The sequence below is a fragment of the Gymnoscopelus microlampas genome, assembly GCF_963454915.1.
Source record: "Gymnoscopelus microlampas genome assembly, chromosome: 7".
Taxonomy (NCBI): Eukaryota; Metazoa; Chordata; class Actinopteri; order Myctophiformes; family Myctophidae; genus Gymnoscopelus; species Gymnoscopelus microlampas.
Window position 1 is genome coordinate 12,382,212 of NC_139944.1, and position 17,613 is coordinate 12,399,824.

Below are 17,613 nucleotides of genomic sequence, written 5' to 3' on the forward strand. Positions count from 1 at the left end.
CTCTGAATGTATTTCTAGTTCACTTTACTGTAGAGTTAACATTTACAGTAGCTCGACAGTAGCACGAAAATCTGTTATATTGCTTGCAGTAACTAGGCTCGCCACAATAATGAACCACTTTTTACAGTGACTCTTCACGTTTTCATTTATTTTCCCACCCACCAACATTTTTTAAGTAAAAGTTGGACATATTTTAATTTCGCCATTCAATACAAACTGCAAGAGTAACTGTCAACATTAATTACGTGATGATTTACTGAGGAAAAGTTGATTTCTAATGTATCATCAATGCAATTGCTGCTACCTTCAGCATAGTGAAAAACATACCGAAACAGAAACTGAACAGACACACTTATTTCAAATCACAAAATCCACACAATGTAGTAATAACACAGACAAAAGAAGTCCATTTATGATCACAACCGTGGTGAGGTCTCTAATACTGGCTATCTGGACTGGACATACTGCAAGTTTCATCACTGATTATATTTCAGGACACTGATGTGATGCGCCATGTGTGCAATTAAGTAGTTTGTATAAGAACATCAGCAATCATAAAACTTCAGCCTCTGTTACAAATAATAAAACAAATGGCACTGAGCAGATCAAACTGAAGAATATCTGGGTTACAGATCATCTTAATGGCATGCATTCACATACACACATGCGCACACAGTCACATCTCAAACTTGAAACAGAATCATACACATGATACTGAGTGGAGAGGGTAGATATAGGCTACAAAGGTAATAACAATATACAGTTATAATGTAGACATATCAAAGAAATAAGATGGAAAACCTGACAGTAAAAAATATAAAAATTGATAGGATAAAAAGTGAGGATATCGTTGCAGATACTAAGGACACAATTCTCCGTTGTCAGCTGTTTAAGGTGCGAGATCCCTTGTCTTTTACAGCTTAATTATTCCTTTGATCTGTAATTGGAAATGCACTAACAAAGACAAACTACTTAAAATGCGTTGATTTCCCAAGCAACCAGATTTGGATGTACCAAAAAACAAAGAAAATCACATACAACACTTGAGATCAACATGATTCTAAAAAGATTTTGGTTCAATTAATACAAAAAATAAAATAAAACTCAAATTGTGATTAAAGATGACTTTCGCCATTGAATTGCTATTTGAGTCTTTCAGACCTGTTCAGTCATTTCTTTTGAGTGAAAGTACATTCCTCACGAAACACAACCTAGATGCTTTAACGTTCTCCAGACCAAACACAAGTGACCTCACCTGAAGGCCCTGTGAATAAAATAAAAACCTGTGCAGTTGTAGTTACTGCAATGCCGATGCAATATAACTTCAGATGCATCGTATCAGTCTGTTTAAAAGTGAACTCGTTACAGGGGTATCACATACCAAAAGTAAATCCTTCTAGGACACTGAACTGTCCTTGTGCGTCACTAAGGGCACATGGAAATTGAACTATCAATACTATGAATGGTTTCCATACTGTTATTCAAAGACAAAAAAAATGTAACAGGATTGTAACAGAAAATCCAGTTTACAGTACATATTTTCGTAACTGTTGGCAAACTGAGCTTATGTTATTTTAAAAGTGACTCTTATTTAAATATTTCCACATCTGTCAGACAGAGCGGTGGGAGCCATTGACCATATTCACATGGCCTCCGGGGGTGGGAAAACCCACCCTACGGGCACGCGTGTGAATATGGTCAATTTGGTTTCAGAAATGTGACCACCAGCTAAAACCTACTCGTCACAGGCCATTCTTTGAACTAAAGGAGGATGAAAAGTAACATGTCAAATTGAGTTTCCCAAACTCTAATTATGAAGTAATAAGACAATAACGGGACAATAAGTGCTTAAGTTCAATGCCATTAATGCTTCAAGTCTTTGAAAAAGACTAGGGGAAACATATACAAAGTGCAAATATACTTTTTTCCTTCCTTATCTTTTAGTTAACAACTACAATGGGACAATATTGTAGCTACCGCTGGAAAAGATTGTTGAGCATGGGACTTCATGAACTCATGTAAGTTGTTGAAGAAATCAATAAAGCACCAATGGTCAAAACATAAAAAAGATCAAATGGGTCCATGACCTTCTCTTTATATCCTTGGGTCAAAGCATATTTGTAAGACTCTTTCCCAGTTCACCACACCTCTAGTGTTAGGGTGAACATTAGAATGCATCATGCGTCATCGTATGAGCTAAGGGCGCGTTTTGTTTGAAACCGAGTGTTCTTCATTGGCATTTTCTTGTATAGACTGAATTTGCAGGGATTTCTTTTAACTGACCGATAATTCACGTAGAGCTGGCTTGACCTTAACGAAAATGCTGCTCTTTCTTTCTCGCGTCAAAATGTCCAGTCAAAAAAAGTTGAATATGTCAGAAATGTGTTCTCTTCCTCCAGTTCATAATTTCTTCATTTCAGATGATACAGGCAGGCTTCAGAGTGGTTAGAGTCAGTCAGTTTCCCAGGACATTGTTTCTCTCTCTATCTCTCACTGTGGAGGGGGCACTGGCGCTGACGGGTGGAGTGTGTCCCCTCCTGGCAGAGGGGCACTAGGTTCTGAGGGGTCAAAGTCAAAAGAGATACATGTGACTAATTTGTACAACATACAGTACAAGCTCTGGTTAAATATAAGTAGAATACTAAGATTTGTTTCCTTTTGGGTGGAGTGTAGTCTCACGAGCCAGACTGTTGCCTCCCACAATTTTCAAATGCTTCCGTTACGGGTCCATTTGGTTTCATGTGTACACTCTCCGAGTAATGAAATGATAAAGTTTCAGAACCTCTGATATAAGTATAAATGTTAGTTAAATATATAATTCCGCTATAAAAGTGGGATAGAATTTAGTTATTAAACAAGACTTCAAAACCGTACACTGGAGTCGTCACATAATAATGTAGGTTTCAGAATAGCAACATACTGCATTTTGCTATCTTGGTAGGTGTGTGTCATGCCTCACCATGGAGTGCTGCTGGGGTAGTGCTGGAGCTGGAGCTGGAGCTGGAGTGGGTGGTGGAGGTGGTGGTGGTGGCGGCGGCGACGGGGGTCTGTCCTGGGGGACATGGGGGTGAAGTGTGAGACCCTGTGGACGGCTGGGACTCAGCAGCCGGGCCAGTGGAGGCAGGCGGTGCAGGGCTGGGGGCAGGCTGCGGTGCGGGTGTACTGGGAGCCGGCTGAGCAGCGGGTGGACCCTGAGGCGGGGCGGCTGTGGCAGCCTGGTTGGGATGAGGGCCCCCCGTCTGGCTGTGCTGCTGGTGTTGGATCTGCTGGAAGTGCTGCTGACGAGCCCTCATCTCAGCGTACTTCAGCTGTTCCATGTGGAAGGACTGACGGTCCGCCAGCAGCTGCTGCCTCTGGTACTCCAACTGTACAAAAGTTACACGTTTTCAGATGTCTGCAACACACACAAGCATGATCAGCCAGCTAGATCTAAGTCTCCCAGAATGCCACACTCACCGCTTCCCTCTCTCGGTCCATGATGGTTTCCAGTTCTTCAAAGTGTCGCAATTTAATCTCCAACTTCTTCATCTGGGTTTCCACCAGTAGCGCCACCAGGGATTTGATTTTCCTCTCCTCCACTGCAGCCAGGTGCTGTGGAGAATAATACAGGCACACAAGACACATGAAGAAAATATCGTATATACTGTATACATACAGTATAGTATACAGACCTCTATGAGAAAATAACCATATGACAGGAGGGTGCTATTAGCCTGGCTCCAGCCCGTGAATCGCTAGCCACGCCCATTAAAAAAATATGTTCCGGCGATTCTGGTCTGGTGACGCTCTCATAGGAGGTCTCAGCCTCGGTTGAAAATATGTACGACGAGTCGGGATCGGGATAATCCAGTATGAACCAATCGCCAAAGAGTCTTTGAAAAAAAAAAACTTTGGCAACGCCCCCATCTCAGCAATCGGCTGCATTGAGAGGGCTTTCAGACTGAATAATGGAGTGAAACGAAATGAAAATTCAGGCTGAGTGTCAGGCTAGGGTGCTATTATTCTTTTAAGTAACTACAATAATGTATTTTTGTCACCAGGTGTAGCTAATCACATAGTATAGTATGTTGTGCACTCTGAACAATTTCTACATACATCTATTCTCATTAGTGATGTTGCGTGCCCTAGGTGGTCTGTTATTTATTAGTGTATATGAGGACGTACCTTAGCTTTCACAGCAGCAGCAGCCAGGGCAGATGCAGCAGCCGTGGCCAGGTTCCCCTCTCCCACTTCACGCTCCACTTTAGCCTTCCTTTCTCCCTCGCTCTCTCCTTCTCTCTGTCCCTCCTCCGTTCCCTCCTTTCCATCTTTCTCCTTCTCTCCGTCACCTAAGCAGATCAAAAAGTTCTTTCACAAATTCAAGGAGAAAACGAAATGCTCCGTTTTCTGTACGCATGAAGTAAAAAAAATGGACGCACCCATCTCCGAGTCAGTTTTCTCTGCGTCTCTCTCCCCTTCGGCCTCTCTCCCTCTCTCTTCCTCCTTCTTCCCGTTCTCTCCCTGCTTCTCCTCTTCCTCCATGGCTCCGTCTTTGCTCTCCTGTGGGCCAATGGGATGGAGGACAGTGAGGCTCCAGGAAATGGAAATAAAACAACAGGAAAGCACAGTTTCCAACAAACAGCAATCCTACCTTGGGCTCCCTCTTCTCCTCACTGGATTGGCTGTCACTCTTACTTTCTTCGCTGCTTTCATCTAGAGGGCAAGAGAAAGAGACAAAAGTCAGAAGCCATTATTCACCTTCTCTCTGCCTTCATCTTTTCCTGTCTGTTCCTCAATCAGTTAGTCAAGCATCTCTCCCGAGTCTGTTTAGTCTCCTGCGTAGCGCGTGCCTTCGTGTGTTTATGTGTGTGTTGGTCCGTCCTACCCGGTTTGTCTGCGTCCTCCAGGCCAGTACCTGCGATGCCACTCCCCTCCAGGCCATAGAGTGGATCCTGTCTGCCGCTGGCTCTTGCTGCCTCCTCCACCCTCCGCACATGAGCCTCCACCAGCGCCGCTGGAACCTCTTCCTTCATTCGTGAAAACTCCTCTGAGATGGAGAGATATGACATTGTTAACCACCTACAGTAAGTCCTATTTCAAAATTCTAATCGTGTGGAACTTGGCATCCACATGGCAACGCCGTGAGTCCCATGTGGGTCTTCGACTTCATGTGGCCAGCCATCTATGCTGCCATCTATGACACGTCTACGAAGTATGACTCCAAATGTGGGCAAGGGTTCAGCCCGATCCGAGTCCCATTGACTTCCATTTTAACAAAGTTAAATATTCAAAGAAGTATAACACATATATAGATATAAATTTGTGTTTGGGCTACTGGCAGTGTGTTTCAAGTTTGGTGGTGATTAGTTCAACAGTTTGAGAGATTAGTAAAACATTGAAAATATATATTTTTTTCCAATAATGAAATGCCCAAAATAGGGATGCCATGTTTAAAGTGGTTAAAAGCTAAAGCTTGATGTCATGCAGTAGCAGTGGTAGATTAGTGCTGAACAGCTTCTCACCTAGAGCAGATTTGGCTGCAGCAGAGGCAACGCGTGGGTCTACCACAGAGGCAAGGAAGGCCACAGTGCTCATGACGGGGTTTCCTGCCTGGCTGAAGGGCACCGGCTGGTAGGCCAGAGGCCCCAGGGTGGTAGAGGTCTCTTCTAGGTAGGGGTCCTCAATGGGCAACCGCAGGAAGTGAAGGATGCACTCGTCCTGGGTGCGACTTCCCACGTGCTCCGACACCTTGTTCCAGTCATCCTTGTACATCTCCAGGCCCTGGGGACAGGAGGGGGGTTGTCATTCTCAGCTTGTTTAATTTTAAGGACCCCCAGTTTGATATGCATTAGGCCACAGACCCCCATTTGATATGATTTGTTATCTCTGGGACCCCAATCTACACTGTAAAATCTGTGTTAATTTAACTCTGTCTACAAATCTGCAAAGTCTACAAATGGTCGGTGGAGTATTATTATATTATACTGCTGATGTCACCGTTTTTGTTTTGTTTTATGATAATAAGGGCTTTGTGTTATGTTGCTGTTGGCAGTCTTTTCTGGCCTCCACAGCAATGGTCTGAGAATGAGGAAATCCTTGCCTCGAGTAGCAGCAGTGTCTCCTGTTCGGTCCATTCTCTCATGGAACTCGCTGTGTTCTTACTCTGAACAAGAAAAACGCAAAGAAAAAACAAATCAGGTCATTGTGCAACAGAGCAGTCAGAGCTTCACGTGTCATCTTCTCTGACTTGTACCTTTGCAGAGCTTGTTTTCTTGCTGTACATGTCCGTCCGCAGGCCAAAGTTCTGCAGGTCTACCGTCTTTTCTTTCACCTTATCTGGGAAGGACAGCATCTGCTGGGGAGCAGGGGTCTACAGCGAAACAGAGGGAAAAAAGGACAGGTCAAAAATACTATGCTCGAGCCACAACAGTGTCACTCATGAAAAATAACTGATTTTCTAATGAAAAGCACAATGACAAACATCATTCCATATATGGTAAAGATTTACCATGCACGGTTAGAGGATTTACGGGAGAGATGGAAAGATTTATTTGAAACCTGGGAATTATTGAGAGAGTTTAATAAACAAAATTGCATTAAATAAGCTTCCGTCGTCTTTTACGGGGAAGTTACATTACAGCACGGAGCTTGGTGAAGTCAATGTATGAATGGACGATTGTATTTGGGAATATTATGGGTTTTACCCAGACGCCAAAGGTAAACATTAAAACGATCTATTTAACATCAATGCCTCCTCTATTCAAACAACAGAATTTCCCTTCAATCGGCGATATACAATTAAATCACCAATCAGAACAAGCCTAGTGTGTGTGTGTGTGTGTGTGTGTGTGTGAGTGTGTGTGTACCTGGGAAGCCTTGGGCTGCAGGGGTACCAGGCTGGATGGAGTGTCTGCTAAGACGTGGAAGTGAGAGGTAGGTGGAGGACCCATGGGTGTGGGCCTGCTCTCAGAGTCCACCTGGTAGTTGATGAGGCCCCATTGCTCCAAGAAGGCATGGACCCTGCAGATAAAGATAGAGAGGGGGGGGGGGGAGGTATCAGTAAAAAAAGAAACATTGCTACACCAGGAGGGTGACCTGAGAAGCAGTCTCTATGTCTGATTGAACTAGGGCTGCAGTAAATTGTCTTAGCGATTATATTACAGATTAACCCATTAAAACTGGGAAAGCATCTGTGTCATTTTAGATTTAGCGTTCGCTATTCAAAAATAGCAGATATACAAGCTCACAGCGAGCTTGTACATCTGCTATTTTGGGAAAACCTTTAAAGTGTGAGTACTGATTTAGAAAGGCATTTTTAGAATCAGCCTCAGGTCTTAATGGGTTAATCAAAAAAATAATATATATAGATATATATATATATATATATATATATATATATATATAATTGTTTATATATATATATATATATATATATATATATATATATATATATATATATATATATATATATATATATATATATAATTGTTTATATATTTTATATATCCAACTTTTTTATATCCAACTAAATCTAATACTTCTTCACCATACGACGATCTTGTGCAAAAAATACAGAAAATAGCCGATCTACAAGCTCACAAAAGTCTGAGTCTTCCCGTTCAGATGTCCCACTGACCTCATGATGGCACACACATCTCCTGCCAGGTTCCTGCGGCACGCGGTGGAGGTCAGGTACTCCTGGGGGTTCAGCCGGTAGGTGTCAATCATGAAGTTCCTGTAGGCCAGGTAACTGGAGAAACAGAGAAATGATTGACAAGACGTCCACACCAGGATTTACCCCACCAAACTGAATCTCTGTGATTATACATATCGTCACTGTGAGTGGAAACCCTAAGACAGGCAGCCTCTGTCGATAGCTTTAAAGCACAGCTCAAGACCTATTTCTTCACTCTTGCTTTTAGCTGATTCTTTGGTTGATTTTTAAGTCCTCACTGTATTGCCTATTTTAATGTTGTTTTATGCTTTTGCTTTTATTTTATTTTATTGTTGTTTGCTTTATTGTTAAATTGGTTGTAACTGTAATTGTATTCTTGCTCTGTAAAGCACTTTGCGCTGCATTTCATGTCATGAAAGGTGCTATACAAATAAAGTTTATTATTATTATTATTATTATATGTTAAAAAAGGACTAGTGTTCCAATGGATCCAATGTAGTTATTATTTAGTCACAAGCTCTTGTTAATACTTTTCAGTGGTTCAATATTTATAGAACCCACAGACAGACTTCACCACTTTCAACCTGGCGCCCCTGTTTCGGGCATTATTGGCGAATAAGATTCGTTGCGACAATAGCGGATCAACAAGTTCACAACACATTGCGGTGCACTGTGAACTTGTAGATCGGCTTTTGCTCAACACTTCGTCATATGACGAAGTAAGCCATTCAGTTAAGAAAAACATAAACAATTGGAGACACAAGGTGTTTTCTTGTTAAAAAGATGTCAGAGAGAAGTGATACCAAATGATTATAGCAATTGACATTAAGAATACTCACATCTCTGGAGTTTTTGATTTGTTCTTGCCATTGAAGAACTCAGGGAGGGCTCTGCGCTCAATTGCATGAACACTGAGGGAAGACAAACATTTGCATCTCAAATCTGTACACTCAATCAATTAATTTGTAGAGTTGCAACTCCATATTATCTGTGCGGGTGAGAGAGAGCTTTCCTATCCTATATGTACCTGTTGTAGTCGAACCAGGCGGCATAGCTGGGGATGATGATGTGATGGGTCTGTTCAGTAACGTTGTCCTCATGGAGGTCTGAGCCTTTCACTGGCTCACCCTTAACACTCGGAGAGCCTTCCTCCTCCTCCTGTCCGTACACACACAGGTATAGAACAGTGTTAATTTTGACAACTAATTTTGATTTAGTCTTAGTCTTTTGAATAAAATTCCATTTAATTTTTGTCATATTTTAGACATCCGAAATGTTTTAGTTTTAGTCTAGTTTTAATTGACTAAATATGATACAATTTTAGTCAATTAAAGCTACAGTTGATTTAGTCGACTAAAATGTATGTTGGCGGACCATGATGGTGTCGTAATGCCTGATTTATACTTAGTCTGTGACATGTTGTGAACATTTTAGTCTAGTTGTTATTTGTTGACGAAATTGTCAGTATATTTAGTTTTAGTCTAATAATCACTGTCACACAAAGGCATTCCCCGGCGACAATACGCAACCTACAAGATCATGAGCTTGTAGGTTGCCTATTGTCGGCGGGCAATGCTGTCGTACGACAAAGTATGAATCAGGCTTCAGACTTCTGCAAGATTGAAAAGCGCCGCTTTTACAACTTTTTTGATGAGTACCTTTACTTTCCACTTTGATCTTACCTTTCCTGCCGTCTCCATAGACTCATCTTCTTGCTCATCTGTCCAAGTCAGAAAAACACACAGGTACATGAAACCTGGTTTAACTATACTATGATCTAATAATGAATGGTTCAACTCTACTTATGATCTAATAATTACGTGAAGAAATATCAGTTAAACTCTGAATAAGTAAAGTAATCAGATTAAGGAACTCACCATTGTCTGTTCCTCCTTTTACCGGGGTGGAGTCAGAGTCTCTCTTAGTGTTAGCTATGAAGATAAAGAAAAAAACATTCCATTCCCTTTCACGCTAATCCCAATTTATTTAGTATTGGGTATTGTTCTTGTTATTTTAATGTTATTTAGATAATGTGCATGTGTTGTTTCGACAGATGCTGGGTGCGTTTCTAAATGAATCGGTAATCGATTATATTTTATGTTTATATGTTTACTTGTCTTAGCTGGGTTGCCCTCCTCTGTTGCCGGTACAGGAGAAGCTTCGTCCAGGTCCTTGGTGAGGTCCTCTTGCTCCTCCTCTCTCTGACCACGCTTGGACTTGGTGTACGGAGTGGTCGGCCTGTCGTCCAACAGATAAGAGGTATGTTATGTACAGCACAGGTTCTCAAAGGGGGGTCCGGGGACCCCTAGAGGTCCTTGAGGGGGTTCCAGGGGGTCCCCGGAAAAAAATAGTAACACTTAAGCCCATTAGATTTTTCGGCTAATGTGTCACATCGCTGTTGTGAGCATGTAGATCACCTATTTAAAAAAATATTTTGACATAATGTCGACAAATCTTCTCTTATGGAGACCCTGGCACAAAGTCTTTTCAAATGGGGTTCTGCTGCCAAATACATACAGTATCAATTTAGGGGTCCTTGACATGAAAATGTTTGAGAACCACTGATGCACAGTATCTGTGACACCAGTGGTCTTGCCGTGACAGTAACGCAGGGTTCTAGACGTGAACACTGTTCTAGTACTGATGCACCGCTGACACGCAACGTTCACACACCCTTTCTTGGTGTTCTTCTTCTTGCTCTCCTGTGGGGGAGGCGTCGGGGACGGCGACGGGGATCGCTTCCTCTTCTTGGCGCTGCCGGGCTTCTTGTCGCGCCGCTCGTCCGGGGTGGTCACCTCATCGGTCAGGGTCTTGGCCGAGATCCTCTTCCTCTTGGGGCCCGTCTCTCCCACCTCGTAGTCCTCCTCGTTCATCCACTCGTTATACTGGTCCAGGTCTAGGATCCACTTGGCATGGACCTGTGGTGGACGGCAGAAGACATGCAAGTTATTGCCAGTCGCACGTGAACTCATAGATCCTCTGACCAGCATTTTAGTTATGAGTGAAAGCATGCTGTGAGCTGAGTTTACATTAGGGCTGCATCTATAGATTGTTTTCTTAGCTATTATTCAATCGATTACGTTTTCGATTAATCAAATAATCCAGAAGGTTTTGTATCAAATCGATGCAAAATAATGATATTAAATTAATTTATAAATTGACTACAAATAGAAGAATGTGTTGCTTGTAGATCTAATATTTTCACTATTTCTATTTTCACCTATAATGACATGCCCAAAATAGGGATGCCAGGTTAAAGGTGGTTTAAAAAAAACACATTTTTATTAATCATTTTATTAAAATCAATTATCTTTATAATACATTTAATTGATTTGTTTGATTAACTAATCAATTTACTAGTTTACATTGTGTTTTACAGGAAGAAAGACTGGACCACATGACTCAAGTCATTTGACTATTGTTTCCCCTGCTGGGGGAAAAGGTAATAATAATAAACACTATTTATGTTGTGTTTTTCAAAACAAGGTTACAAAGTTGCTTTACAAAGAACAGCATAAAATTAAACAACATGCAAGACAGATGAAAATACAGCTACAAATAGGACACCGTGAAATAAATCTGATTAAGATCTGACCAAGAGAGGAAATAAGGTAATACTAGGGAACAAACAGGAGTTAGGACACAGGCAATGTGGGGGATTTTTTTTTTACATAAATAGATTGTCTAGTAACTAGAGCTTAAAATAAATATAATACAATAATAAAACTATTAAAATAATAAAGCAATAGAACAGTGTGTACTGTCAATAGAGAGATACTATCAGTATTCAAAGTCTGGAACTATGTGAATTCACAGCAGTGGCGTCCCAGTGTAAGTTCTGGTAATCAGCCTGGCAATTTGCAATTGTGCTTCATATTTGAATGGAGAATAATATCAAAATGTAGTGCAATATCTACAGTATATGCACATGGTCTACAACAGTGGTTCTCAAAGTGGGGTTCCTGGGAACCTCAGGGTTCCTTGAAGGGGTTCCAAATGGAACCTTACAGGTCTGTAACTAAAAGAAGTTTGAGAACCACCGGTCTATAAGTATAAACTATAAATAACATATGAAAGGCACAAACATATGTGTGGTGGATGCTGTGATGATATGCTGACCTTCCTGGGTTTGTCTGCGTTGGGAGCGTCCTCCACTCCAGCTTCCACCTCACTGGCTGAGATCCACGTGTCATAACTGAACAAGCAGAGGAACCAGGTCAGAGGTCAGATGAGAGAAAACAAGTGTGGGGAAAAAGGTCCTGAAGGACAAATACAATGGTAAATGGTGCATTTATATAGCGCCTTAATTCAAAGAGCTTTACAATGTGGTTTACATTCACCCATTCACACACCGATGGCAGAGGAAACCATGCAAGGCACAAACCTGCTCATCGGGAGCAGTTAGGGGTTAAATGTCTTGCTCAAGGACACTTCGAAAGTAGCCAAGGGGAGCCGGGAAATGAACAGGGAACCTTTCAATTCCCAAGCAGCCACTCGACCTCCTGAGGCGCTGCCGCCCCAAAGGACATACAGTATACAGTACAAAGCAAATACTGTTGTACAACAAATTACCTCACAATGTTTGTGTGTGTGTGTGTGTGTGTGTGTGTGTGTGTGTGTGTGTGTGTGTGTGTGTGTGTGTGTGTGTGTGTGTGTGTGTGTGTGTGTGTGTGTGTGTGTGTGTGTGTGTGTGTGTGTGTGTGTGTGTGTGTGTCCTGGGCATGACGTTAAACTGCCCCGTTGTAACTACCACCGTCAATGTAGTAGGTGCAGTGTGGATGCATTTGCAACTTCTGTGAACTATGTAGCTTGCATACAAGAAGGCACTTCTCACCGGTGGAATCTACCAACAGCCGACGCTACCTGACGGCCCCTCCCGTGAACAGCTACCGGAAAGAGAGGCAATAGAGCCTGCGATATGTCCGTCCACTGTCGGAATAGCAATGGGTGGACTTCGAGGCCCATGAGAACAACTACAGAGAGCGCTTTAGCACCAAGCAGCAGTGCAAGACTAAGAACTTTGTTTATGTGATCCAGCCTAGGACACACATACCCACGGATTGGTTGTTGGAGGGTTTCAACAACTTGGAATGCCCAAAGACGAGGCAGAAAGGCTGGTTAAAGTATTGTGCTGTCTCTGCTGCCAGATATGGCAGAGCCGCCACTACTTGTTCCCATGGAGTGCTGAGTGACATGCGTGTTGTATCATGAGGACATAGCCATGAGTTTGTGAATGTAACCTTTACTGCACCTAAAATATTTGTGTCCCTGTATGCTTTCCCTGTGTGTGGACATAAATAAATGGATAAACTGTGTGTGTGTGTGTGTGTGTGTGTGTGTGCGTGCGCGCGTGCGTGCGTGCGTGCGCGTGTGCGTGTGTGAAATGTCCACTCTGTACGATGAAGCTGTTACAGAGCTCAATGCATATATAATAGAAAACGAGTGTGGGCTTGCTGCAATATCACAGGAACAAACTATGCAGCTTGATACTAATACTGCCACAGCAGCTGAACAATACAGTGTAAGCATTTGACTGATCCACAAGCTCACAACACGACACGTTGTGAGCTTGTAGATCAGCTATATTCTCTATTTTTGAAATGTTTTACATTTCTTTCTACTTTCCGTCTACAATGACATGACCAAAACAGGGATCAATGACTAATTACTAGTGATTATGTTTTATTATTGATTAAATCGATTAGTTAGTCTGATTAACTGCTGCATCACTACTCAGAACCAACCTGTCTGGATAATAGCCCCAGTGGAGCAGGACCTGCTTGTCTCTCTTCATCACGGGACGCACCCACTCTTCTGAAACGGGACAGAAGAGAACATTAGCTCAAAGCTAGTTACTATTGCAGTTACAACATTTTTAGATGTGTATTTGGCCAAAGTTTTGAGTTACAAACGATCGCTTTAAAAAATATATATATTCAAAGATTTGCACAAATCTTCAATATTTAAAAAAAATAGCAGCATGGATTAAGTTAGTTAGCCTCACCTTCCTCCAGACTGGTAGGAATAGGAACCACCACATGGGAGCTGGTCGTCTTGTCCTCAGTCACTGAGCCCTGCAACAGAAAGGTCCACACACAATGAATAATATAGTAAGGCAAGGTGAAGCCAAAAGTAAGGGTGAATATTTGTCTTTAGTCTAATACAGTGGTTCTAGAACGGTGTGCCTTGGATTGTTGACAACCACACATTATTACTGAAATATACAACTATAAAAAAAGTTCTTGTTTTTTATGTACTACATCAGTACTTTATGTACACTCATTTCCCAATACAGAGGCAAATACTATACCCTAAAATGAATATATATTTTAACCACTTGCAACCTGGCATCCCTATTTTGGGGAACATCATTATCTGCAAAAAAAAAGTATTAAATTCAATAGATTTGGTTTTGCATCACATTGCTCACGCAGATCTATTTTTTTTATCTTCTTTGAATACAGGTGTGCCTTGAGATTGTGACTTTCGTGTTGGTGTGCCTTGGACACAAAACGTTTGAAAACCACTGGTTGAGCCTACGTTTATAAATGTAATTTTAATGATTGGATATCTCCATTTGTTATTAAAAGTAACTTTTTGATCTTGGACCCTCTGTGAAACAGGAAAGAAGGAACAATCCTACCTGATGTCTTTTAATGATGTCCTTCAGTTTGCCCAGCAGCTTGGGCTCTATGTCTGAACCCAGGCAGATGACAGGTCGAGTCAAACAGTTGTTCTGGTGGAGAGAAACACAGAAAATGAGAGAAGACATATAATTATACTGTGTATAACGTACACAGGGGGTTAAAAGAGGAGAGAGAAAACACTAGAATGTCTTCTATTGGAATGACTAATGACTCTTGACAGAATCTGCAGTGAAATATAGATTTGGTCTCTGCTAGTTTTTGGCTGCTTATGAAAAGGCTTCCATTTGAAAATTGCTTTGTCAAATCACTGTTAAGTGATGGAGGCCTGCAGTGCAGGATTACTGGTTAGATCACATGATTGGATGATCTATGACTTTCTGTGAGACTCTAGCTGGTTTCATATCAGCAGATCTACTCTCAGTCGACTATGTAGAAATCCCTACATAAACAATACACCTAAAACATTAAGAGTGAGAGTAGCGTTCACATTTTAATACAGAGTTTCAAAATTGTAGTGTAAAGAAGAAACAGTGGTATTTTGATATTCCAGATTGTGTTGTAAAGAAAGGAGACAATACCTGCACTAGAGACTTCTCTATGGTCATGAACATCTCCACATTCCGGTCCATCCTCGACGGATTCTGGAAGTCAAACCTGCGCCTACCAGGAAATTAGACTGGAGTTACACATGAAACAGCAATACTGTGTATACTTGATACTGTATAGTCAAACACAAAGCTAGTGGTGTAAAGTAAATAAAAATAGCCGATCTACAAGCTCACAACGCGTCGCATCGCGACTCGTTGTGAGCTTGTAGATCGGCTATTTTCAAACATTTTAGTACTTTTACTTTTGGTACTTTAAGTACATTTTATTCCACCACTGTCTCCAACACATAGGTCATGAGCTTGACGCCAGACAAATCAAGCTACTAACTGGCTTTACAAAGCATTTTCCAAAAATACATTTCTGCATGCATTGTACACTCTCTAGTAAGCATGAATTATGCCCTCTCTCTAGTTAGCACGCACTGTGCTCTCTACTTAAGAAGTGTTCAGTCATACCAGCTCCAGGAAGGAAACCCTTTTTCTTCACAAACGTGAAGGGACAAGTGGTAGCTTGATATGTGGGGCTAGCATAGCGGCCAGTAAGACAAAACCAGCTAAGCTTATTTGGTAGGAATGTTGTAATGTCTGTGAGATAGACTAGCATGAGTAAGATTGTACTCATAAGAATGTGGCATAAACATATACTCATGTATGGTAATGAAGTAGGCAGTAACATATATTTCTGCATTATTGTGTAACTGATTGAATTGTTTCATATCAAACAAGTAGCTGCCATATTTTCCCTCAAAGTAGCTCTCATAATAAAGTCGGAGACCCCTGATCTAGACACAGACATATTATTCTCTCCCCACTTCAACAAGAAATGTGATTATATGTGTTTCTAATATTAGTCCAGCTAGAATGAAACGCTTACCATCCCTGGTCGCTCTTGAACTTGTAGGCAGCAGCCAGTATGTGGCAGAGAGCCCCTCCAGATTTAAAGTCCAGAAAACATTTCATCTGTGGATGCAAAACAAAGAAGAGAAAAGTGAGTCACGTAGGTAGCGTGCGTGCGTGCGTGCGTGCGTGCGTGCGTGCGTGCGTGCGTGCGTGCGTGCGTGCAAATACGTGGGACTGGGGTGCATGAGACCTACTGGTAGCTTAGTGAGGGGTGGGTTGCTGACATGTCGTCCAAACACCTCTTCCTGGAACTGAAGCAGCTGAACAACCAGGCTGGACAGAGACTTGTTGGTGGGGGGCTCTGCCTGTATGTACTGTGGGAGCGAGGACAAGGAGACATCAATGGGAGATAAATACTGTATATTGTCGCTGTCCGGGTGATAACCTCATATTATGTCATTTTAATTATTATTTAAAAAAATACAAAAATAGTAATAGTAATAGCAACGTAATAGCAAGTAACGCTGAGCTGAGCTGAGCCTGCTATTTTCACTACTTAAGTGTGACACTCTTGCATGATGAAGAAGGGCATTTATTTACTGGGGACATTTTTTTAAAGTTGAAATATGGAGATATAAGGTTTCTGCCCGACAGCAATGCTGCCTGTAAGTTCTTATTTTTCCTCCTGTGTAGGCTGTGAGTTCGGTCACTCATGACGCAAAGCCATTTGATCTGATGGGTTATAGAAAGGATGAAGCACTCACAAACATTTCTTTCTTTTCACATACAAGATCTTTCTGTATGTATATTTATCAGAGATGAATATAAAATTAATGGACAAAGGATGATTTTAAAAATAAATCGTTGTGTGTTTTATTTTGGCATCACTCGCAGCGTTCCCCCAACAACAGGCCATGACTGCAGATGCGCGCCACGAAAAGGCAACATCTGGATCTGGGCACCCGGGCCAGCAGCCCCTATTAAGCCACTACTAGCTGTCTGGCTGTGTAGCTAGCAGGGCAGGGCTAATGTACCCCCTTTTTTTGTGCATAAATACATCTTCCCCGGATCAAATATATCCCAGAGCTGCGTTAGATCACACATAAACGTGCATTAGCGACAATTCGATTGAACGCCTGCATCTACGGGAAGACGTCGATCGCCTCAGCATCCTTTTGTATTCCGGCTCATGTGGATTAAACAGCTGGACATTCTGCAACCAACCCATCTCACACCTCTCCTCCCTCCTCTCTTTGTCACTCCTTTTAGCCGAAGACATGGAACCGCACAGCTCTGGGCTCATTATAAAATGTTACGTGTACGGATCGCTATGGTAAAAAAAAAGTCAAATGAATCAACTACCTTTTTGTAATTCTTTCCCAGCCACACGCGGACATTATCGAACTGCGAAACGGTGTCAGACGCTTCGAAATGTTTTACATTCGGGCCGCCGTCTTTCTTCCGCACCGCCATCTTTTGCCTGCAGACAACTGCTTGCCGACGTCGACCGCCGCGCAGCGGCGAAGGAGCGATATTGCAGCCTCTCCACGGCTGCTGTAATGAAAGTCGACGCACGCGAGGTGGCGTAGTTGTGCAAACAATGTCGTTTCAGTTGTTAAAATGGTAACAGGATAGGTGGGCACTACTAGGGACATCTGGGCACCTCAATGTACAATTGTCTATTTTGTCCAAAATGTAAAAAAAAACATAAACATTGGAACATGTTTTTAAGTAAAAACAGTATACCTGATTAGAACACAAGCTTAAACATTCGACAAAAGGTCTAATATTTCTGCAATTGCTACAAATTGCTACAAAACCTGTATATCCAGTTATTTTGGGGCATAAAGAAGAAGTTGAAGGA

At 41.9% G+C, this 17,613-nt stretch overlaps 1 protein-coding gene across 3 annotated transcripts; it reads right to left on the reverse strand.

Annotated features, from left to right (window-relative positions):
* Positions 1 to 141: 141 nt before the first annotated feature.
* On the reverse strand, positions 142 to 17,246 carry smarcc2 (SWI/SNF related BAF chromatin remodeling complex subunit C2). Of its 3 annotated transcripts, none has more exons than XM_084063142.1 (26): positions 17,112 to 17,246; positions 16,004 to 16,123; positions 15,784 to 15,869; positions 14,880 to 14,955; positions 14,298 to 14,390; positions 13,659 to 13,728; positions 13,399 to 13,468; positions 11,774 to 11,849; positions 10,328 to 10,572; positions 9,768 to 9,892; positions 9,532 to 9,585; positions 9,337 to 9,374; positions 8,682 to 8,812; positions 8,494 to 8,565; positions 7,616 to 7,729; positions 6,846 to 6,999; positions 6,233 to 6,349; positions 6,080 to 6,142; positions 5,502 to 5,760; positions 4,865 to 5,026; positions 4,631 to 4,692; positions 4,419 to 4,539; positions 4,165 to 4,328; positions 3,457 to 3,591; positions 2,960 to 3,365; positions 142 to 2,558 (listed from the first exon to the last, which is right to left on the reverse strand). In XM_084063142.1, exons 1-26 carry the CDS (start codon positions 17,220 to 17,222, stop codon positions 2,491 to 2,493), a joined length of 3,192 nt encoding a protein of 1,063 aa, XP_083919268.1. In that variant the 5' UTR covers positions 17,223 to 17,246; the 3' UTR covers positions 142 to 2,490. The 3 variants fall into 3 exon arrangements, with proteins under 3 accessions (XP_083919268.1, XP_083919269.1, XP_083919267.1); XM_084063143.1 differs by having other exon boundaries at positions 4,895 to 5,026; positions 14,880 to 14,961; XM_084063141.1 differs by having other exon boundaries at positions 14,880 to 14,961.
* Positions 17,247 to 17,613: the final 367 nt, after the last annotated feature.